The sequence below is a fragment of the Stegodyphus dumicola genome, chromosome 6, assembly GCF_044657685.1.
Source record: "Stegodyphus dumicola isolate Sdum_Otavi_A_Nest chromosome 6, ASM4465768v1".
NCBI classification, from domain to species: Eukaryota; Metazoa; Arthropoda; class Arachnida; order Araneae; family Eresidae; genus Stegodyphus; species Stegodyphus dumicola.
Genome location: NC_140773.1, coordinates 78,899,269 through 78,923,158, shown reverse-complemented (window position 1 = coordinate 78,923,158; position 23,890 = coordinate 78,899,269). Strand labels below are relative to the sequence as shown.

At 31.7% G+C, this 23,890-nt stretch overlaps 2 protein-coding genes across 2 annotated transcripts; both read right to left on the bottom strand.

Moving 5' to 3' along the window:
• Positions 1 to 3,507: 3,507 nt before the first annotated feature.
• LOC146996787 (uncharacterized) lies at positions 3,508 to 6,066 on the bottom strand. The gene is made up of 2 exons (XM_085818566.1): positions 5,722 to 6,066; positions 3,508 to 3,659 (listed from the first exon to the last, which is right to left on the bottom strand). Exon 1 carries the CDS (start codon positions 6,029 to 6,031, stop codon positions 5,753 to 5,755), a length of 279 nt encoding a protein of 92 aa, XP_085674692.1. The 5' UTR covers positions 6,032 to 6,066; the 3' UTR covers positions 3,508 to 3,659; positions 5,722 to 5,752.
• A 5,265-nt stretch (positions 6,067 to 11,331) lies between these two features.
• On the bottom strand, positions 11,332 to 15,580 carry LOC118185668 (uncharacterized). Its single transcript, XM_035355559.2, has 3 exons — positions 15,474 to 15,580; positions 13,546 to 13,870; positions 11,332 to 11,483 (listed from the first exon to the last, which is right to left on the bottom strand). Exons 1-2 carry the CDS (start codon positions 15,486 to 15,488, stop codon positions 13,577 to 13,579), a joined length of 309 nt encoding a protein of 102 aa, XP_035211450.1. The 5' UTR covers positions 15,489 to 15,580; the 3' UTR covers positions 11,332 to 11,483; positions 13,546 to 13,576.
• Between the last annotated feature and the right edge of the window lie 8,310 nt (positions 15,581 to 23,890).

Below are 23,890 nucleotides of genomic sequence, written 5' to 3'. Positions count from 1 at the left end.
CAACACAAAATGAGGATTGACATTCAACTCTAACGACCAGAAGAAACCGCACTATGAACGCTACTTTCTTGCAACAGCACCTTCAGAGGGTTACTAGTACCAGAGTTTCGAAACCGACTCCACCATGTGGGTCTGTAGGCTCGCAGATCTATGGCTTTTATTTCCTTCACACAGAACCACCGTGCTGCCCGCAGAAGGTGAGCATAGGACCATCATAGATGGGGACGAGATGAGAGGAGCAACATGCTCTTCACAAACGAATTCTGCTTTAGTGTACAAACTGATAATAGGCAGATTCTCATCTGGAGAGAAACGGATACACAGAATATTCCTGCATTTGTTCATAAAAGTATCCGATTTGTTGATGCGGAGTAATGGTGTGAGTGGTATTATCTATCAGTGGTCACACCAACCTGCACATTATCAGGAATGGAGCACTAACGTAGCAGACATATACGCATGAATTCCTCAGATCATTTTGGTCCTGTACGCTGTAACAATTGGCGATGAATTCATTCTTATGGATGATAACACCAGGCCACTTCATGTTCAGCTAGTGGACAATTTCCTTTTCAATGAAGGAATCCTTCGAATAAATTACCCAACTTATTCTCCATATATGAACCCGATAGAACATGCTTGGGACTTTCTAGGGAAAAGGGTTGGTAATCGTTTACCCCCAAAAACAATTCAGTAGTTTGAATGCTGTCTTCTATACGAGTGGGAGAGCCTACCCTAGTGCCTCATTGACTCCATGCCTCGTAGGTGTGCGACATTTGTTCCGGTCAAAGAAAACCATACCCCTTTATTGAAACTCATTTGTATCCGAGAAATCCTATTTTTTGCTTGTTTGTATAATATGCACAAAATATGCATTTTTTGTTGACCCCCGACAAACAGTAAAATAAAAATAATAAATTTCAATAAGATTTAATTATTCCTTGTTTGCTGCTTCCTTTTCTTTTCTCATATCTTATAGCACCTATACATCATATAACAATCACTAAAACATTTCTTAATCCTCAGTTTATATCCAAAATCATGATATCCGCTAATTATTTTGTGCAGTGTATCAAAACTTAAATAAATTCCTGCAATGATATGGGATGTAGGTTTTAGGAGTCAGATGATTTATGAGGATGGCACAATAACATATCCGTATTCTTTTAACTTATCAATTCAAACTCTCACATTTCATTTAAATTACAGTCGAGCTATCGATCTTTTACAATTTGCCTATCGAATTACGGGCATTTCCTACGATGCTAGGTCTCTATATATGCTACCTGATTACTAAAGTTACGCTGTTAAACGATACACCCTAAACAGTAATGAGCATATTATATCATTCCATTAGCGAAAATTAAATTTTTAAAGAAAATGTTAACGCGCGTATGTGTAAAACTAACTAAACTAGTAAAATTTAATAAGAATACATACGCCTGACGTCACAGAATTCGCGAATGTATAGTATTTTTTATAGATTGTTCGATTAGAAAGTTTGCAGTTCGACTGTCAATACGATTTGGCGTGGAATGTACCATTATTCAGTTTAATAAACGATTCTTTCGTAAAGTAAGTGTTTAAATTTAATTCCTTAGAAATGAAATTATAGTTAGAAGTTGGATTTTTCCAGGTTTAAACAACTTTTGTGTTCGAACAGAAGTTGATTTTTAATTAAAACAATAATTTATTTTGGTGTAGATTTTGAGGGCGTTCATTTAAAGGTTCATTTAAATTCATTTAAAGGGCGTTCAAGCACATGTCCCTCTTCTTCAGAAACAACCCCCCCCCCACAAAAAAAAAAAAAAAGAAAAGAAAAGAAAAAAAAAGAAAAGAAAGAAAGAAAAAAAAAACTCTACAAAATGAGAAGACCGACGACCAGATTTATATTGAAAATAATGAACGGGAAAATAGGATCGCCAACTGTCGAGGAAAATTGTATGCGAAAATTGATAAAAGATTTATAAAAGTGTTATGAAGAACTAGACTGTAACTAATGTCATTAACTAACGAAGATAAATCTTTGTGAATGTGAAAAATTTCAAAGAAATCCAGTGTTCACAACGAATTTTATTATTAGGTGAAAAAATGGACTAAATGCTTGGGTTTGATGGAAGGATAAAATGGAATGAAATGGTCATTGATGTTATTTCTGTTATCAGCGCAATAGCTTCTTTGATAGAAAGACAAATAGTTTTAAAAGCTTTATTAATGACCGTGGAAGCCACTGATTTCAAATAATTGACTTCATTAAAAAATAATAGTTCTGAAGAACTAAGTCTGGCATTGCGATATATATAAAAGTAGAAAGAAGCGATTTTTTGCTGAGGAGGATGACATAATTTAGCATAGGGAGAGAAACAAACAGAAAAATGACATGCAGAAAACAGTGGTACTGAAATCAAGTTGGTTGCGAATAATTAGATTATCAAAGAAAGGAAGCCCATTTTCAAATTCAAAAGTGAACTGGGTGGCTAAATCAATCGAATTCATAACCGATAAAATCTGTATTAAATCCTCTTTATTAGAAACAAAAAGCGTGAATTTGTCATCTAAGTAACGATTCCAGAGCCAAAAAGATAGCTTTTCTAATAATTAGACCTTAGAATTAAAGATGTAAACGTTAGCAAGTACTGGACTAAGGTACCAGCTTCTCACATTGCAAATCCTTCAATTTGACAATGATAGTTATTTTGGGAAACAAATTGGGTTTGACACAAGAAACTTTTAGTGAGGGAAATTAACTTAATATGTGTATATCAGTATGTGTATCAGTATGTGTGAAATGGAATTCTCGAAGACTGGTTTCAAGACATTTTAATGCTACTTAAACTGGAACATTATTAAACAATAACTTAACATCAAAAGAAACTATAATTTTGAGCTGTGAAATATCGCGAAGTTTATCAACGACTTCAGAAAAATTTCTCTCAGTGTAAATATTAGAGGAGATAAAGTTTCATATTAAAACCTTCGAAAGTAGACCTGTAAATTTATGAAAATGACCCTGACATATGTTGCCTTACTATCTCAAATAATCATTATTTGACCTAGTATTTTAACTCAAAATGTAAATAGTGTTAGAAAATAGAAGGAAAATCTGGGAAAAAAAATTGGCTAGAGGGTTATTATCCTACTCCTAATTTAGAAAATATATTGAGAAAGAAATTCCAATTGTGGAAAATTGGGAACACCATAAAACCTGTCTCAGTTAGTAATGGATGGGATAAGAGATTTTTTAAACTCAGTTGGGAAGAAGTAAGAAGACTGTTATATATAAGAAGACTGTTATATATAAGAAGACTGTTAAATAATTTTTATACTTATCAGAATGCAAAAGTCTTAAGGGACTCAGGAAGATTAAATTCACGTTAATGGAAGAATACTGGAGTATAGTATACTGATGTACTAACAGAATATTTTTCAGGAGTGTTTCATTAAATTATTTGCAAATATTTGAAACAGTAGATAACATAAAGGAACACAAACAATTTAAAACTCAAATTATTACATAACAGAATATAAGATCCTTTTTATTTTTATATATTCGAAGTTTAACAAGATTTTTTTCAGATGAAACATTTAATTTTTTATTACGCGCTGCATTTACATTTTCATTCCATGGTTTCTTCCTCTATCCATTTCTCTGTCGTCACCTGAAAATAAAAAATTACAGAAAGCTTAGACGCTGATAATAAAAAGACCGAACGCTGAATAAAATTAATTTATATTAGCAAATTGAAACAATTTTGATATTTTGAGGTATTATATTGAATATTAATGAATTTTTTTCTTGAGCCACATCCTTGAGTCTCACTGTCAGTACGTAAGGAAAATATTTTTCCCTCTCATTACTTACAATTGAATGCATAAAAACTATTCTAAATGCATAGTAAATATTATTTTCATAAAACATATATCTCAAATATGTGAGTACTGAATTTTAAAACACTTTTACTTTAAGCTATCACTTCATCTCTGAAACAGAAGATTGCTGGTCAACCTTTCGTCATGTCTTTCGCAACTAAAGTAAAAGTTAAATAAAGCTGTTTATTAACACGCTAATTTACACTTCGCACGTATAAACTGAATCAAATGCACAGTACAATATTAACACGCCTAATTTAAATATTGACAAACACACTACTAAACGTTCGCTAAGCAATCATGGCTAATAGGAACTGGCCCAGGAAAGTTATATTGCATATTGCAGCAGCAGGGAAACTAAAAACATTAGTGACGATCTACCTGTGTATCCAAGCGCCCTCTGAAATTATTTAACTCTCTATATTGATATTTGATGCTTATTGCATGCTGTTGGATCTAATGAAAATAGAAATTATAATAAAGTCAAAACAATAATTGGGTTAAATAAAACCTTAAAAATAATAGCAAACTCTAAATTATGCAATTCAGTTGCAGTAGGTCTTCGAAATATGTTTCGGAACTTCATTTATTTATTTAGTGGATATTTAAGAAAACGTTCGAGATTGAAAAAAAAGTTTGTATGTATATAAACATGTATATACTATGAAAAGCGTGATTTCATTTCGTGTTTAGCAACAGTATTATTTGGTCGGTAAAATAACTAATTCACCATTTACTTAATTATTTAAGATTATATATGACGTTAAAGTTAAAATTAAATTTCACTTTATTATTAGCTGTGATTCCAAATCTACAAAATATAACTAATAACTCTAAATTTGGAAAATATATCTTAATGCTCAGTATTTCATAAAAGTTGAAATGTAAAAAAACTGATATGCATTAATTTTGTATTCTACGTATGCCTCAAATATGTTGGTAAATGATTAGATACTAATATCGATAAGTATAATATTTCCATTAATTTTATATTCAATATAACATATAATAAGTATATACATACTTACCTACACATTTATACATATATATTCATACTTAAACTTTTATGCATAAAATTACAGCATAAATTGTAAGATGTATCTTAATTTTTGAATAACAGTTATTTTTATTTCAGTGCTTTCCTAGCTATTCTTGTTTCCACTTACAACTCTCTACCAGAATTAGTTTTTAGAATCGCGTTAAATGTAAATGAGTTAGAAGTAGTATTTAAGGAAGGTTCAATTTACTTCTTGAGAGAGAGCTAGGAATCCTGAATAGCGCATGTTTGCCCTCGGGCTAAATCACTCTAGAAGCTGTTACTCTCGGCCTTATTATTACGTGCCTTTTGATATTAGCTGGCTAGTTTAAAATGAGGGCCAACTACGTTAGATACTTGTGTTAGCTTCGGCTAAGTCTCTTAGTTATTTATAGTTAGTTCTTATTTCTTATTCTAAGTTTAAGCCGAAGCAGATGTTTCGCTGTAATCCCGAGAAAGGGGCCAACTGTTCATCATTTTTTTGAGTGAAATAAAGGATACTTTAACCTTTCTTGAATCTACAATTTAGTTGTTTGAACTCAACGATATGTCGCGCACCAGTTCACTAGGTTCCTCAACATTTACTTTAGACAAAAAGATTGAGGAACCCTAGAAAATAACTGAAATAAGTACGAGGTTAATAGATATAGCATATACATAGAGAAACCGTACATTTAATGCATTAAATTTAATTTAAATAAAAATGTTTAAAGGTTTTAATTTCTCTTAATAGCGTTGAAACTTAAATCTCTAATTAAATTTCTAAGCTAAAGAATTTAATTCTATATTAATATCCTAGAAATGAAAGGACTTACCATGTATTAGTTCTTTGAATTCTTTTGGTTTCTACCAATATCCACCATATCCAAGACTATCACCATATCCAGCTCCGTAGCCGCCGTATCCTCCTAGACCATAACCTCCATAACCGCCGTATCCTCCTAGACCATAACCTCCATAACTGCCGTATCCTTGACCATAGCCTCCGTATCCCAGCCCATAGCCACCATATCCATGCCCCTGGGCTTTCACAAAGTATCTAGTACTTATTCCATGTCCATGTCCATGTTTGCTGTAATGTGGAATTACATCAACGTAGGAGCTGTAGGCAACTGCTGCCAACATGAAGATAACGAGAACCTAATGCATAGGAACATAAGTCATTATAAATTCTTAATTATAGAAATAAATTATACAGTAGGTGATAATAAATAAGTATTAACACTTGCGTTCATAATATAGATAAAAGCAGTAGATGAAATTCCTTCCAAATTTGTATCTTACTAACAGCCGATGAATACTACTAAAGCTGTTAACTCCTACACTCGTGGCATGTTTGTTCTTATAGATTTACAGAAACTCTGTTTTTCTATTCATTACAGAAAATCTTATTGTACTTTTGTAACGAAATTAAATGTATTCCTGGAACGAATTGAATAGGAGTATTTAATTTCTATTTTATAGTACTTCACTCACAGTTCTAAAAATATTTTTGTTTTTCTATTCGTTGCATAAGATTCAAGAACTTTTAATATACCTAATCTATAGTCACTATAACTAAATTAACTTTATCTTGTCACCTCTGCTACTGCACTATTTTCATTCTAAGATGGAGAAACACTGTAAGGTCTTAAAATCTCTGCAGGAATTAAACTCTTTCTTTGTTAATTATACATAGTTTACTCAAACGGGCATATTTTATTTTACTCAAGAAAGGTATGCAAGCATTTTTAGGAGAATTTCGAAATATTTTGCTTTGTTACAACAAAATCAAAAGTTCTCTATTCTCAGATTTTATTATTAGATTTAGAGTTTAGAACTATTTCATTTTATTACAGCAAAATTTTAAATTGTTCAGTTCTCAGATATTGTTATTGTGTTTGCTTGTTTTATATTAATTTTTCGTGTGAAATATTAGCATAATATTAGTCAAAATTTACCACAAAAGAAGAGATTATTTGCGATAACATTTAAATCAAAAATTCCGGAGTGATATTTCTTAATGGTAGTTTGTCAAGAATATTTCCTCTGTGTGCGTATTTTTCTCTTATCTCCAGGACGTTTACAACAGTACGAATGATGCTTTGGGTCTGGTCGATCGAGATTTAGAGCATATATTTTCAATATATCAGCAAAGGTGAACAGATTGATCATTTAATTTATATACAGTTAAGGCTCGTATATTTACCAGTTTCAGCATAATAAATTTTATATCAATTGTGTAATTTTGTTTCTTATGAACATATAAAATGTTTCACAGAATTATGAAAATTTTGTTTAATGCTGGAGAATATTGTTAAGAAATTTTCGAAGACCAGTGTTTGTAATTTCTACAGAAACAAAAAGGCTAATTTAACATGGTAGGTCAGTTAAAACTCATAAGGTACTTAAACCCATACTGCTAAGTTTTCCATAAGCTACAATAAATTTATTCAGTAAATAAATGTTTCCGTTTTAAGTACTTCCTTAATACAGTGCTCAAAACAAATAGGGAATATTGTGATTTCGGGATGAAATAACCATGTAACCGACAGCTTTTGTTTAACAAAAAAAGAAAAAGAAGAGGTTAAAAAGAAAAATTTCGACATTTATAAAGTTGGAAACATGTAAAATTTTGTCTATGACGTCGTAAACTTCTGGGTTTAGATAAGGAGGGAAAAGCGACCTTCAGCTTTCCTTTTGTAGGGAAGATAAGAAAAACTGACATGTGTTGAATATTTTGTACCAGTGAATACAATCAGCAAGATGGTTTATCTGAAGAGGTAGTTTAGAGGGCCATCGGTCGTTTAGATGCCGGTCAAACGCAATCCGTTGAAGAGGAAACGTTAGGAGTTTATCTAAGTGCCATTTTCAGACTATTGAATCGGTTTTTGGAAACTGGATATGTTAGATAGATCGGAATAAAGTCGCAAGCCTGCAACAACACAAAATGAGGATTGACATTCAACTCTAACGACCAGAAGAAACCGCACTATGAACGCTACTTTCTTGCAACAGCACCTTCAGAGGGTTACTAGTACCAGAGTTTCGAAACCGACTCCACCATGTGGGTCTGTAGGCTCGCAGATCTATGGCTTTTATTTCCTTCACACAGAACCACCGTGCTGCCCGCAGAAGGTGAGCATAGGACCATCATAGATGGGGACGAGATGAGAGGAGCAACATGCTCTTCACAAACGAATTCTGCTTTAGTGTACAAACTGATAATAGGCAGATTCTCATCTGGAGAGAAACGGATACACAGAATATTCCTGCATTTGTTCATAAAAGTATCCGATTTGTTGATGCGGAGTAATGGTGTGAGTGGTATTATCTATCAGTGGTCACACCAACCTGCACATTATCAGGAATGGAGCACTAACGTAGCAGACATATACGCATGAATTCCTCAGATCATTTTGGTCCTGTACGCTGTAACAATTGGCGATGAATTCATTCTTATGGATGATAACACCAGGCCACTTCATGTTCAGCTAGTGGACAATTTCCTTTTCAATGAAGGAATCCTTCGAATAAATTACCCAACTTATTCTCCATATATGAACCCGATAGAACATGCTTGGGACTTTCTAGGGAAAAGGGTTGGTAATCGTTTACCCCCAAAAACAATTCAGTAGTTTGAATGCTGTCTTCTATACGAGTGGGAGAGCCTACCCTAGTGCCTCATTGACTCCATGCCTCGTAGGTGTGCGACATTTGTTCCGGTCAAAGAAAACCATACCCCTTTATTGAAACTCATTTGTATCCGAGAAATCCTATTTTTTGCTTGTTTGTATAATATGCACAAAATATGCATTTTTTGTTGACCCCCGACAAACAGTAAAATAAAAATAATAAATTTCAATAAGATTTAATTATTCCTTGTTTGCTGCTTCCTTTTCTTTTCTCATATCTTATAGCACCTATACATCATATAACAATCACTAAAACATTTCTTAATCCTCAGTTTATATCCAAAATCATGATATCCGCTAATTATTTTGTGCAGTGTATCAAAACTTAAATAAATTCCTGCAATGATATGGGATGTAGGTTTTAGGAGTCAGATGATTTATGAGGATGGCACAATAACATATCCGTATTCTTTTAACTTATCAATTCAAACTCTCACATTTCATTTAAATTACAGTCGAGCTATCGATCTTTTACAATTTGCCTATCGAATTACGGGCATTTCCTACGATGCTAGGTCTCTATATATGCTACCTGATTACTAAAGTTACGCTGTTAAACGATACACCCTAAACAGTAATGAGCATATTATATCATTCCATTAGCGAAAATTAAATTTTTAAAGAAAATGTTAACGCGCGTATGTGTAAAACTAACTAAACTAGTAAAATTTAATAAGAATACATACGCCTGACGTCACAGAATTCGCGAATGTATAGTAATTTTTATAGATTGTTCGATTAGAAAGTTTGCAGTTCGACTGTCAATACGATTTGGCGTGGAATGTACCATTATTCAGTTTAATAAACGATTCTTTCGTAAAGTAAGTGTTTAAATTTAATTCCTTAGAAATGAAATTATAGTTAGAAGTTGGATTTTTCCAGGTTTAAACAACTTTTGTGTTCGAACAGAAGTTGATTTTTAATTAAAACAATAATTTATTTTGGTGTAGATTTTGAGGGCGTTCATTTAAAGGTTCATTTAAATTCATTTAAAGGGCGTTCAAGCACATGTCCCTCTTCTTCAGAAACAACCCCCCCCCCCACAAAAAAAAAAAAAAGAAAAGAAAAGAAAAAAAAGAAAAGAAAGAAAGAAAAAAAAACTCTACAAAATGAGAAGACCGACGACCAGATTTATATTGAAAATAATGAACGGGAAAATAGGATCGCCAACTGTCGAGGAAAATTGTATGCGAAAATTGATAAAAGATTTATAAAAGTGTTATGAAGAACTAGACTGTAACTAATGTCATTAACTAACGAAGATAAATCTTTGTGAATGTGAAAAATTTCAAAGAAATCCAGTGTTCACAACGAATTTTATTATTAGGTGAAAAAATGGACTAAATGCTTGGGTTTGATGGAAGGATAAAATGGAATGAAATGGTCATTGATGTTATTTCTGTTATCAGCGCAATAGCTTCTTTGATAGAAAGACAAATAGTTTTAAAAGCTTTATTAATGACCGTGGAAGCCACTGATTTCAAATAATTGACTTCATTAAAAAATAATAGTTCTGAAGAACTAAGTCTGGCATTGCGATATATATAAAAGTAGAAAGAAGCGATTTTTTGCTGAGGAGGATGACATAATTTAGCATAGGGAGAGAAACAAACAGAAAAATGACATGCAGAAAACAGTGGTACTGAAATCAAGTTGGTTGCGAATAATTAGATTATCAAAGAAAGGAAGCCCATTTTCAAATTCAAAAGTGAACTGGGTGGCTAAATCAATCGAATTCATAACCGATAAAATCTGTATTAAATCCTCTTTATTAGAAACAAAAAGCGTGAATTTGTCATCTAAGTAACGATTCCAGAGCCAAAAAGATAGCTTTTCTAATAATTAGACCTTAGAATTAAAGATGTAAACGTTAGCAAGTACTGGACTAAGGTACCAGCTTCTCACATTGCAAATCCTTCAATTTGACAATGATAGTTATTTTGGGAAACAAATTGGGTTTGACACAAGAAACTTTTAGTGAGGGAAATTAACTTAATATGTGTATATCAGTATGTGTATCAGTATGTGTGAAATGGAATTCTCGAAGACTGGTTTCAAGACATTTTAATGCTACTTAAACTGGAACATTATTAAACAATAACTTAACATCAAAAGAAACTATAATTTTGAGCTGTGAAATATCGCGAAGTTTATCAACGACTTCAGAAAAATTTCTCTCAGTGTAAATATTAGAGGAGATAAAGTTTCATATTAAAACCTTCGAAAGTAGACCTGTAAATTTATGAAAATGACCCTGACATATGTTGCCTTACTATCTCAAATAATCATTATTTGACCTAGTATTTTAACTCAAAATGTAAATAGTGTTAGAAAATAGAAGGAAAATCTGGGAAAAAAAATTGGCTAGAGGGTTATTATCCTACTCCTAATTTAGAAAATATATTGAGAAAGAAATTCCAATTGTGGAAAATTGGGAACACCATAAAACCTGTCTCAGTTAGTAATGGATGGGATAAGAGATTTTTTAAACTCAGTTGGGAAGAAGTAAGAAGACTGTTATATATAAGAAGACTGTTATATATAAGAAGACTGTTAAATAATTTTTATACTTATCAGAATGCAAAAGTCTTAAGGGACTCAGGAAGATTAAATTCACGTTAATGGAAGAATACTGGAGTATAGTATACTGATGTACTAACAGAATATTTTTCAGGAGTGTTTCATTAAATTATTTGCAAATATTTGAAACAGTAGATAACATAAAGGAACACAAACAATTTAAAACTCAAATTATTACATAACAGAATATAAGATCCTTTTTATTTTTATATATTCGAAGTTTAACAAGATTTTTTTCAGATGAAACATTTAATTTTTTATTACGCGCTGCATTTACATTTTCATTCCATGGTTTCTTCCTCTATCCATTTCTCTGTCGTCACCTGAAAATAAAAAATTACAGAAAGCTTAGACGCTGATAATAAAAAGACCGAACGCTGAATAAAATTAATTTATATTAGCAAATTGAAACAATTTTGATATTTTGAGGTATTATATTGAATATTAATGAATTTTTTTCTTGAGCCACATCCTTGAGTCTCACTGTCAGTACGTAAGGAAAATATTTTTCCCTCTCATTACTTACAATTGAATGCATAAAAACTATTCTAAATGCATAGTAAATATTATTTTCATAAAACATATATCTCAAATATGTGAGTACTGAATTTTAAAACACTTTTACTTTAAGCTATCACTTCATCTCTGAAACAGAAGATTGCTGGTCAACCTTTCGTCATGTCTTTCGCAACTAAAGTAAAAGTTAAATAAAGCTGTTTATTAACACGCTAATTTACACTTCGCACGTATAAACTGAATCAAATGCACAGTACAATATTAACACGCCTAATTTAAATATTGACAAACACACTACTAAACGTTCGCTAAGCAATCATGGCTAATAGGAACTGGCCCAGGAAAGTTATATTGCATATTGCAGCAGCAGGGAAACTAAAAACATTAGTGACGATCTACCTGTGTATCCAAGCGCCCTCTGAAATTATTTAACTCTCTATATTGATATTTGATGCTTATTGCATGCTGTTGGATCTAATGAAAATAGAAATTATAATAAAGTCAAAACAATAATTGGGTTAAATAAAACCTTAAAAATAATAGCAAACTCTAAATTATGCAATTCAGTTGCAGTAGGTCTTCGAAATATGTTTCGGAACTTCATTTATTTATTTAGTGGATATTTAAGAAAACGTTCGAGATTGAAAAAAAAGTTTGTATGTATATAAACATGTATATACTATGAAAAGCGTGATTTCATTTCGTGTTTAGCAACAGTATTATTTGGTCGGTAAAATAACTAATTCACCATTTACTTAATTATTTAAGATTATATATGACGTTAAAGTTAAAATTAAATTTCACTTTATTATTAGCTGTGATTCCAAATCTACAAAATATAACTAATAACTCTAAATTTGGAAAATATATCTTAATGCTCAGTATTTCATAAAAGTTGAAATGTAAAAAAACTGATATGCATTAATTTTGTATTCTACGTATGCCTCAAATATGTTGGTAAATGATTAGATACTAATATCGATAAGTATAATATTTCCATTAATTTTATATTCAATATAACATATAATAAGTATATACATACTTACCTACACATTTATACATATATATTCATACTTAAACTTTTATGCATAAAATTACAGCATAAATTGTAAGATGTATCTTAATTTTTGAATAACAGTTATTTTTATTTCAGTGCTTTCCTAGCTATTCTTGTTTCCACTTACAACTCTCTACCAGAATTAGTTTTTAGAATCGCGTTAAATGTAAATGAGTTAGAAGTAGTATTTAAGGAAGGTTCAATTTACTTCTTGAGAGAGAGCTAGGAATCCTGAATAGCGCATGTTTGCCCTCGGGCTAAATCACTCTAGAAGCTGTTACTCTCGGCCTTATTATTACGTGCCTTTTGATATTAGCTGGCTAGTTTAAAATGAGGGCCAACTACGTTAGATACTTGTGTTAGCTTCGGCTAAGTCTCTTAGTTATTTATAGTTAGTTCTTATTTCTTATTCTAAGTTTAAGCCGAAGCAGATGTTTCGCTGTAATCCCGAGAAAGGGGCCAACTGTTCATCATTTTTTTGAGTGAAATAAAGGATACTTTAACCTTTCTTGAATCTACAATTTAGTTGTTTGAACTCAACGATATGTCGCGCACCAGTTCACTAGGTTCCTCAACATTTACTTTAGACAAAAAGATTGAGGAACCCTAGAAAATAACTGAAATAAGTACGAGGTTAATAGATATAGCATATACATAGAGAAACCGTACATTTAATGCATTAAATTTAATTTAAATAAAAATGTTTAAAGGTTTTAATTTCTCTTAATAGCGTTGAAACTTAAATCTCTAATTAAATTTCTAAGCTAAAGAATTTAATTCTATATTAATATCCTAGAAATGAAAGGACTTACCATGTATTAGTTCTTTGAATTCTTTTGGTTTCTACCAATATCCACCATATCCAAGACTATCACCATATCCAGCTCCGTAGCCGCCGTATCCTCCTAGACCATAACCTCCATAACCGCCGTATCCTCCTAGACCATAACCTCCATAACTGCCGTATCCTTGACCATAGCCTCCGTATCCCAGCCCATAGCCACCATATCCATGCCCCTGGGCTTTCACAAAGTATCTAGTACTTATTCCATGTCCATGTCCATGTTTGCTGTAATGTGGAATTACATCAACGTAGGAGCTGTAGGCAACTGCTGCCAACATGAAGATAACGAGAACCTAATGCATAGGAACATAAGTCATTATAAATTCTTAATTATAGAAATAAATTATACAGTAGGTGATAATAAATAAGTATTAACACTTGCGTTCATAATATAGATAAAAGCAGTAGATGAAATTCCTTCCAAATTTGTATCTTACTAACAGCCGATGAATACTACTAAAGCTGTTAACTCCTACACTCGTGGCATGTTTGTTCTTATAGATTTACAGAAACTCTGTTTTTCTATTCATTACAGAAAATCTTATTGTACTTTTGTAACGAAATTAAATGTATTTCTGGAACGAATTGAATAGGAGTATTTAATTTCTATTTTATAGTACTTCACTCACAGTTCTAAAAATATTTTTGTTTTTCTATTCGTTGCATAAGATTCAAGAACTTTTAATATACCTAATCTATAGTCACTATAACTAAATTAACTTTATCTTGTCACCTCTGCTACTGCACTATTTTCATTCTAAGATGGAGAAACACTGTAAGGTCTTAAAATCTCTGCAGGAATTAAACTCTTTCTTTGTTAATTATACATAGTTTACTCAAACGGGCATATTTTATTTTACTCAAGAAAGGTATGCAAGCATTTTTAGGAGAATTTCGAAATATTTTGCTTTGTTACAACAAAATCAAAAGTTCTCTATTCTCAGATTTTATTATTAGATTTAGAGTTTAGAACTATTTCATTTTATTACAGCAAAATTTTAAATTGTTCAGTTCTCAGATATTGTTATTGTGTTTGCTTGTTTTATATTAATTTTTCGTGTGAAATATTAGCATACTTATATTAGAAATTTTTCATTATAAAAAAGTGAACTATATACTTTAAATAAGAATTATAGGAAACATTTTGCTTTTGAAAATTATGTCCTGAAGATGATGGAACAATAATTCAGATATATTTATGCATAATTTTTCGGTCAAGAGCATTTTAATCAGATTTTCAAACTGCAGATTTCAATAAATATGCATGAATGGTCATAAACAATGTTGTAACCAAGATTAAATTAAACATTAATGCCACTCCTTGAAAGAAATTAATCTCTGATAAAATGCAAACACAGCTGTTATTCTAATTAACCACCAAAATAAAAATTAATTCAAAACTTCACATAATAAAAGAAACAACTTCATCACTAGTATGAATTCAGAAGACTGAATTCATACTAGTACTTTCTTAAAACTAGCTAAAGGATTAAATATCAGTTCAACAATACAAAGCTTTAATTTTTAACATAAACGAGGTATAAACATCAAGAGAACTTAGATATTTGAGATATTTGCCCAACATTTGCAAGCGTTTTGCCTGATTATCGAATCGAAATCTTCTCTCTCTGTAATTTTAAAAACCATTTCAATTTCTACAAATTTTTGAGCAAATAGAGGATCAAAGAGATCAATAATACAGAATAGATTGAACATTAAAATGCAAATATAAATAAAATTAAAATTAAAATTATTTAAGCATATTTAACTTGACGAAAGCATGGTAAATAGTTCTGCTTCTTTAAGAATAGCCAAAAAATTAGAAAGTGATATTTTTCGCATGCAGTTTGTGGTGAAGAGAATGGCTAATCAGTATTTAAATAAGATATGTCTTACCACGGACTTCATCATATTAAACTTTTCGGAAATCTTTACAGCTTTAGATTTCAGTGGTAATAAGCTTCTTCTCGAAGAGAGCGTTTATATACAATGGTGAAGTTCCGCTTCATGAAGCATGTACGCACATTTTAATGAAAAAAAGAGCACGGCACAAGATTTGATTTTATTAATTCTTTCATTCCACTTCAGTGTCAAATGTTGCAATACTCATTCTTTCTATATTAATTTTGCACCCATTGATGTTTTTTTTCCTTTTTACTATATTGCTGTAACTGTGCCGCTGTTATTCTTAATCTCCCATTTTTTTATTGGAAACTTCAAATACCCGGATTAACTGGGACCACAACCCATTCAAATATTCAAAAAATCAAAAAAATTGGGTTGCTTTTCTTTCTGTCTTTAACAAATACCTGTTTATTTTAATGTAATTGAATCGGTTTTTTTTAATTTATCATATTTCATTTTAACCAATATTACAGACGTAAAAAGGAACTTTATTTTTCCGTAAAATAAAATATAAAAATTTATTTTTTGGAAAAAAATTGAATATTTAAATACCTTTTCATTTATATACACGCGAAACCTATTTTTCTTTAATTTGAAATAAAATAATGAAACATAATTTGCGCTAAGCAAAAAAAAAAAAAAAAAAAAGGGGGGGGGGATATGAAATGAATCACTTGTGCTTTTTTAATTTTCATTTTGTTTTCCAAAATAAAGTTAAATAAAGATTTTTTTAAGATTACTGTATTGAGTTAATCAATTTTTTAAAGAAGGAGCATTTTTTACAGCTAAACAATAACTCATAAAATAAATAAAACGCAGGGATATGTATACGGAAGAAGAAGTGCGGTGGACCACCATTGTTTAACCATTACCAAAAATAAGATACAATGGACTTGCAAACTAAAGTACTGAACTGCCTTTTCTGTATTTCTTTTTTTATTTATAGGCTATGTATTTGACAATTATTGTATACCTATCGAAATATGGTACTCATATTGTTTTTTATAAATTAAAATAATATTGACAGTAAGCCTATTTGCATTCGTAATGACAATAGGTCTCCATATATTTTGAGTCTCGATAGTTGGAATTATCCTGTGTATATATAATGTTTCGAAGTATTGGTAATGTTTTATTTCAAAATCTTTATTAGTGTTTTGTTGAATGATACTAACTCCAGGAAGACCTTCTTCAAGGTGACTGATTTGTTACTCAATAATTTTAATATAAACAAGCAACTTTAATCATGTATAAACAAATGCATTCACTCAATGTTAAGGTATTTCATATTATTTTTGTGCTAACAAGGAAAGTTGTCGAACTTTAAGACGGCAATCAGCACGAACTTTGCAAAATTGAATAAGCATATGAACAAAACTGCAAACCCAACGTATGGCACTGCGCAAAAATACTTCTCTTCCCTACAGCAGAGCGTATAAAGAGGTGCATACACGTGTATTGCGGGCAAGCACAGACTGACAAAGTAATTTAACTGTAAGATTTGATGCATTCTAATCTGAGCAGAGATGGCATACTACAGCATAGCTTTGTGCATAAATCATTCGACGGAATGGTAATCTGGCGGCTGAAGGCAGTGCTGAGAACAAAGATGAGGGTTTTCACAATGAGTCACTAGATTGTCACAAATGTCACTATATTCTGTAATATTGTACTGTTGTTGTGTCCTACCTCACCTGTCCGATAGCAATATCAGAACAAGCCCAAGAAATTAATATTTCTTGGAGAGTAATATTGCGCCTGTGGTTGGCAAGAGTCTTGAGCACCATACAGGTGACAGTGTGACTTTGTTCAGTTAAGCCCCAATTTTGAAGAAGAGCACCCCGGGGGTCGAGTACATGCAATCCCAACGTACACCCCGAATCCAATTTTTATTAAAAACAATTATTTAGGACATAAGGAGATTACAATGTAGTTTCAATACAATTTGAAATTCACAAATTAAATCGAACATCTGTTTGGGTGTAACAAAAGTAATAAATTAACATAATAAGTAGCAGATAAACATAATGAGGTAAATATAATAAATACTGGGAACACAATGATATAATGAACTGTAATTATAATACTAAAGAGGTATCCAAGGTGTTATTACAGTTATAAAAGGTTATTACAGATTATAAAGTTCATAAGTTAAGTCCTTTTGAATATATTCACTGGATATAAAAGTTCATTAAACTTATGCAGTATGAGAACTTGACAAAGATCTAGGCCGTAGGAAGAGAGTCATTGTATGATTTTTCTAAACTTCGAATACTGATATTATCTTTAATTAGAAACCTTTGAAATGCTTCGTAAATGCTTTGAATGCTTTGAGTCGTAGGGATTTTATGTGATTATCCTCAGTTAAGGTACTTGAGAAAGTCTAATGATCAGGATTTCCTTGTTCCTCACGTACGCAATGTAACGCTGTTATCTGTTATTCACTTCTTTGTTAGCTTAATCACTAATCTTCATACAACAATATAAAGATTACAAGCCATATGACTAGTTGTACATTATATTTACTTTTCCATAAAAAACTGTTTGTTAATGTCTAACAAGTCTATGCTCTCCATCATGCTTAGTAGAAAAAGAAGGATCGATTTCTATTTATAAATTTGTTTTCTTATGCAGTGTCCCTAGGTGAATGATGCATGAGTTTGCCTAAAAGAAGAAGGTTTCCTTTATGGAAGACTTTATAAAAAAAACAGACTCATATTTATGTTACAAATGAGAAAGAACCCCCGAAAATTCCCACGTAGCCAGCCAGTTTACCAAGAATCTTTGTTGTTATCTTTTCCATATTACGTGGAACAATGGTTACCAGAACCTACTCCAAAGAGAGGTTGGACTTCTATTTTCCACCCCAATTTTGAGGGAGAACACCCCGGGGATGATCCTAATGACTTCAACCCCTCTCTCATTCCACCAATCCACACGAGAGGACTTTCGGCTCGACTCATATTTAGAGTGCCGCCATGCCGCACCGACACTATGCATTTACAAACATCCATATCTTCTTCGGGATTAGAACCCGTACCCTTCGGTAGGTTTCTCTAACCACTATACCGTCTGGGCAACACCAATAATTTTTATTAATGTGACCATTATTATTATTTTTTGGCCAAATTAAATGTTAAAATTATTTTCAATTTGTTTAAACGTAAAATTTATTTTTCGTTAATTAGAAATAAAGTAATGAAATTTATTTGTACTTACGAAAAAGAGGTTAGGAAATTAATTACAATATTTTTCTTATTGTCACTTTTTACGAATTACTCGTACGGTGCCTGCCTTGCTTGACTTGGCCTTAGTATAAATATCAAGCAAGGCAGGGACCGTTCGAATACTGTAAAGTTTGGCACAAGCTGTCTGATTGCTATATGTTTTTAAATTCATTCACTTGTTTCCTTGGATATTCTCCTTGTTTTCCTTGCGTCCATCTCTACCCCCGATGCGCCTGCATCGGAGGTAGAGATGGACGATTCACTCTGGAACCGATTCAATTTACTGAGCGAAAGATCAGCGCTCCGGCAAAGACGGAATGGCAGTTCACCGAGAGCTGTTGTTGGGAAGCATGCCAAAAATTTTATTAATCTATTAATGTAAACACTAGCATTCGTTACTTTATTACTTAGCGGAAATGTCTCTGACCTATTTTGTATGTATGTATATATGCGTGCTTTTGGTTTGCTTGTGTTCCATCTAGTATTTAAAAAGAAAAATATGAAATAAACCGATGCATCTCAGCGAAACTGACCACTCCTGTTTTCAATTGGATGGAGTTTTTTCTCCATTTGGCAGTGCTAGGATCTGTTTAAAGTAAGTAAATTATAGGAACTAGTTCCTCGGATCTGCCAGCACTCCGGTGCTAGTCGCAGATCTGGGTCATTCGGAGTCGTGATTATTCGTTGTTTCATCACTCCTGCCCTAGCCGCTGATCTGAATCCTGTTGAGTCTTCATTATTCGCTCATTTCATTGCTCCTGATCTAGGCATCGCACATCTGGCTACTAGCACATCTGGAGTCTTGATTATTTACTCTTTTCGCTTCCTCGGAGCTGTTCTTTTGAGTTTCATTTCGATTCTTCGAATACTGTGTCATAGTACAGCTACGTACATTAGGTATTAATATTTATGTACTGTAATAAATTATATTTTTATTTATTTACTTATTTTACTAACGTCCTGTAATCAAGAGCTATAATTTCTCTTTAACATAAATTTTTCCATCTAATATATTTTTTGAAGGTTGCAGAACAAAATGTGGACCCTACCGAATTGGAGAAACTCGAGCGATATTTGGTATCATTTTGCCAAATTAAATAAAAAAAGGGAAATGCCGGTATTGTCAGCAGACCGTTTCTTGTTTATTGGGATATCTACCTCCAGTCTTAAAATTCATACACTGTGCTTTATAGTAGCAATAAAATATCAATTATGGTAATAAAACAATGTAATCTTTAAGAAAAAGGAGTTTAGGTTTCATTATTTTTTTAACTTTTAGCATATTTTTTTTTGTTCTAGAATTTTATTGTTGTTCTATTTAGAAAGGTTTTTTTAAGGAACTTCAAAAGAGTAGTTTAAAGAAATTAGTCTAGGAAAATAAGCGGTTTGGTTGAGTTGATTCTAGCGATCCCACTCCTTGTTAGTCGGTAAATCGTTAAAGAGAACTGATTCGCTTCAATGAGTGAGCGGTTTCGATCTGATCCCTTAAGGAGCGGTTTCGTCCATCTTTAGTCCGGTGCCCGTACTACGCGTAATGTTTTAAAATCAATCATTTCGTTTGCAACGGCTCAATAAAAATTGTTTCGTTATCTTACTTCAAAAAGAAGATAATAAAACAAGGAACAGTGGATTAATCAAAACATTCTTAGGTAGCATCAAAGAATTGTTTCAAAGTATGACAGTGTCATTTACACTACGCTTATAAATATCGGTGTCTTTGAAAGTGATCAATTCCTCCACTATCCAATTAATTGCTGGCATACAGCAAAATCATTTCTTGTCCGAAACGTATTTCAAAAGCTGGAAAATTAGTAATGTACGGGGTAAATGGCAGAAGAGTAGGGAGGATGAGATCCAATTTCCATTTCGCATCTCAAATAATTATAATCCATTCATTTATCGCATGTTTGAAAGTGCACTATTTGATCGGGCGTTATCCTGAAGCACTAAGATTTCATATCTATTTTATCTCTGCTTATTTAAGAGGTAGGTTATAACTATAGACATAAGGTAATTATTTCAGTGTCAAATTTAATGGGTATTTGTGAAAAATTTTATAGTTTTTGACACATATTTCAACGTCTTATTTTTATGTATACCTTTAAATGGAAGGATTCTAAAATTATCTTCGTAAATATGAACTAAACAAAACTACCAAATGGGTACAAACTTTGTAATGAATGGAATACATTCAACCTTTTTGGTTTGGTTTAGATGATTATGGCAAAAAGCACGAAGACTGCCTGCTTAAAGCGAGGAAGGTCTTCGTTATTGAGGATTTTGTGAGTAAACTTGACCTGCTAGAAGAAAATACTAAAAAACAACTCATGTAGTTAGAACCGATCAAACTACCAATGTTCAGAAGTCTTTTTATTCAGTCATTGGCATACCAATAAATTTTCAATGAAATAAAATCATGAGATATTTTATTTGATCTTATATTAATATTGTTGAGTCCTGTGGTTAATGTTTTAACATATTTTTATGAACAATCAGTACCGATCAAATATTTTTTCCATAGATTTTGAAACGTGTATTACAAATATCTGACATTGTATTTCGTTTTACTACATGCAGCTTACTCTAAAGATTAAATGAACAAAAGATTAAATTAAAGTCAAACACTTGAATATTATTTGAGTTACACCAACAAGCCGACTAACGATTATTGAAAAGATGCTAAAATAATAATCATATCGCTAATAATCGCGTGAGCACTGGCTTCTTCGTCATTTTTACTTCTGCAAGAAGATTCTGTGTTTAAATCTTCAATTAAAATTATTCCTACAAATTTATGAATATGACATTGATTTTTATGTTAAATTTATGAGTATTACGTTGCCTTAACATCTCCAATAACCAAAATATAAGTTTAAGATATGAATTCAAATCATGAGAAACTAACGCATAGGCTAAGTAAAAGTTCTTAAGCTGGAATGTGAATAAAATTTCAGGAACATGATAAAGAATGATATTTGCACTTGAATGATGTCCCGAAAATCATATGTAATTTGTAGGGGCGAACATGTTTTCCAAGAATTTTGCTAAACATTTAGAGGATGCAAATAGTAATACACAGAAGTGTTTAAGAACCACTAGTATAAGTAAAAAGAGAGAAAAGCTTTAAATAATTATTACTAAATATCAAGAAAAAATATTGGATGAAATAAAATAATAGTCAAATGTAAATATAAAGGTAAAACGGAAAATTCGTTAACTATCTGAGCATACTAAAACAAGCGGAGAGTAACAGTTGGTAAGTATAAATGGTAAGTATTCATTAATATATTAAGAGAAATGTTCCCAAAGAGAAATATAATTTGAAGTTTACTGATTATTTCGTAGTTTTGTTCAGTACAGAGGAAATTGTGTATGAAGTCATGATGAAATCAGGGAATTGTGAATGAAATTGAGAATGAAAGAATTAATTTTACTGAAAAATCAGCAGAAGTTAATATTATATTGCCAATAGTCATTAATGAGTATTGCTAATACTGCTGAGAAATTTAGCCATCTTAAACCAATAGCACACATAAAAAAACCAATAGCACACATAAAAAGATAATATGTTGTTAAGCTTGTTTCCTGATTTAATTTGTTGATAGTTATGCATATTGAAAGTTGGCATATTGTAATGCCATGAATGATTACTTTATCTGCAATCGAAAGTGTTCGATATTGTTAAAGATAAATATATTTCCGCATTCACAAAAGTAAGCTCACACAGTTGCCCTGACAGGTTAGTTTAAATGCATGTTTTTTATGCTTCGGTTTTATAAGTTAGAAATCTTCCTGAGAACTGTTTCAAACTTGTTTAGAGCTTATTGGACGCATTATGTAATCATTACATCTGAAGATAAAACTGTAAAAAGTAATGCTCGAATTAGTTCGGATGTGGTTATTTGATTTTAGGAAGTATTTTGCTAAAATGTTGGAACATGAAACATGTGTAATTAATAAAAAGAGGATATCTCATGCATAAACAATTTACAAATTATTAAAATATGTAAATATCGAAATAAAAAAATTAGTAGTGTAAAATGGGAGTAAGAATATGTTCCAAGTGGGTATACATTATAAGGTATTTCTCCGCATTCTTAGCATGCCTTCGTTGTGTAGTGGTCAGCATACTCGGCGCGTATTCGAGAGGTCCGTTGTTCGAGGACATTGCTCCTTTTTAATGTCTCCTTTAAAAAAATAAAACCTAATGTCTCTACAAAATTATAGATAAATCTCAAAACGGTGAAAGTTGAAGTAAAATGTTAATATCCCATAATATTAATCCAAAAAATCCACATATTTCCTTACAAATTAAAAACTAATGTATAGAAGATGTGAAAAGTAGCAAAAAGAAAATAATCAGTCAATAGTGAAATTGTGTTAAAGGGTACACACATTGTCTAACAATTTTAAATTGTGAATAAATATGGGGATTATTTGAATTATCATCGCATGGCATAACCTTTTATTTCAGCTTTCGTGCATCTAAAATTTTATGATTTATTTTTATTTTTGTTCTTATACATATGCATTGTTATTATTTGTTTCTAACGTTTACAAACTTCACAAAATTTTGAACTGGTTCTAAATGAAGACGATTCATATCATTAAATGTTTCTACTTCCAGAAACAAATTTAAACCTTTCTCTCTCACTTATATATTCTGGTTTTCTCTCTCATACCTACACTCATATACACGAGATCTGTCTACAAAATAAAAAGATGAGCTCACAAAAATAAAGGGCAGTTTTTTTATAATTTATGGCATATAAGGTCTTTCTCCCGCCTTCATTGCGAGCCTTCGTGGTGTGGTGGTCTGCTAACTGGGCCGGTATTCCAGAGGTCCTTGATCCGATTCCCGGAGAAGGCGTTTGTTGATTTTTCATCTTGCCTGCTTCCAAAAAATACTAATGTCTCTACAGGCAAATCTATTGTTTATATCCTTCAATATATTCTCCAATGGCTTTTTTGATCGCTGATTTAACAGCTCTGACCTTTTCTACTTAACTTATTCTAATGAGTCAAAACGGGCTTCTTTTAGCGCAGATTTTATTTTAAGAAAAGAAAAAATTCCCAGGGTATCAGTTGAGGGGAATGTGGAGAAGTGTCACGGTTGCAACCCACTTTTAAACCAAACACTGCTTTATAGAGAGTGCTGCGCACGAAAATGCATTGTCTTAA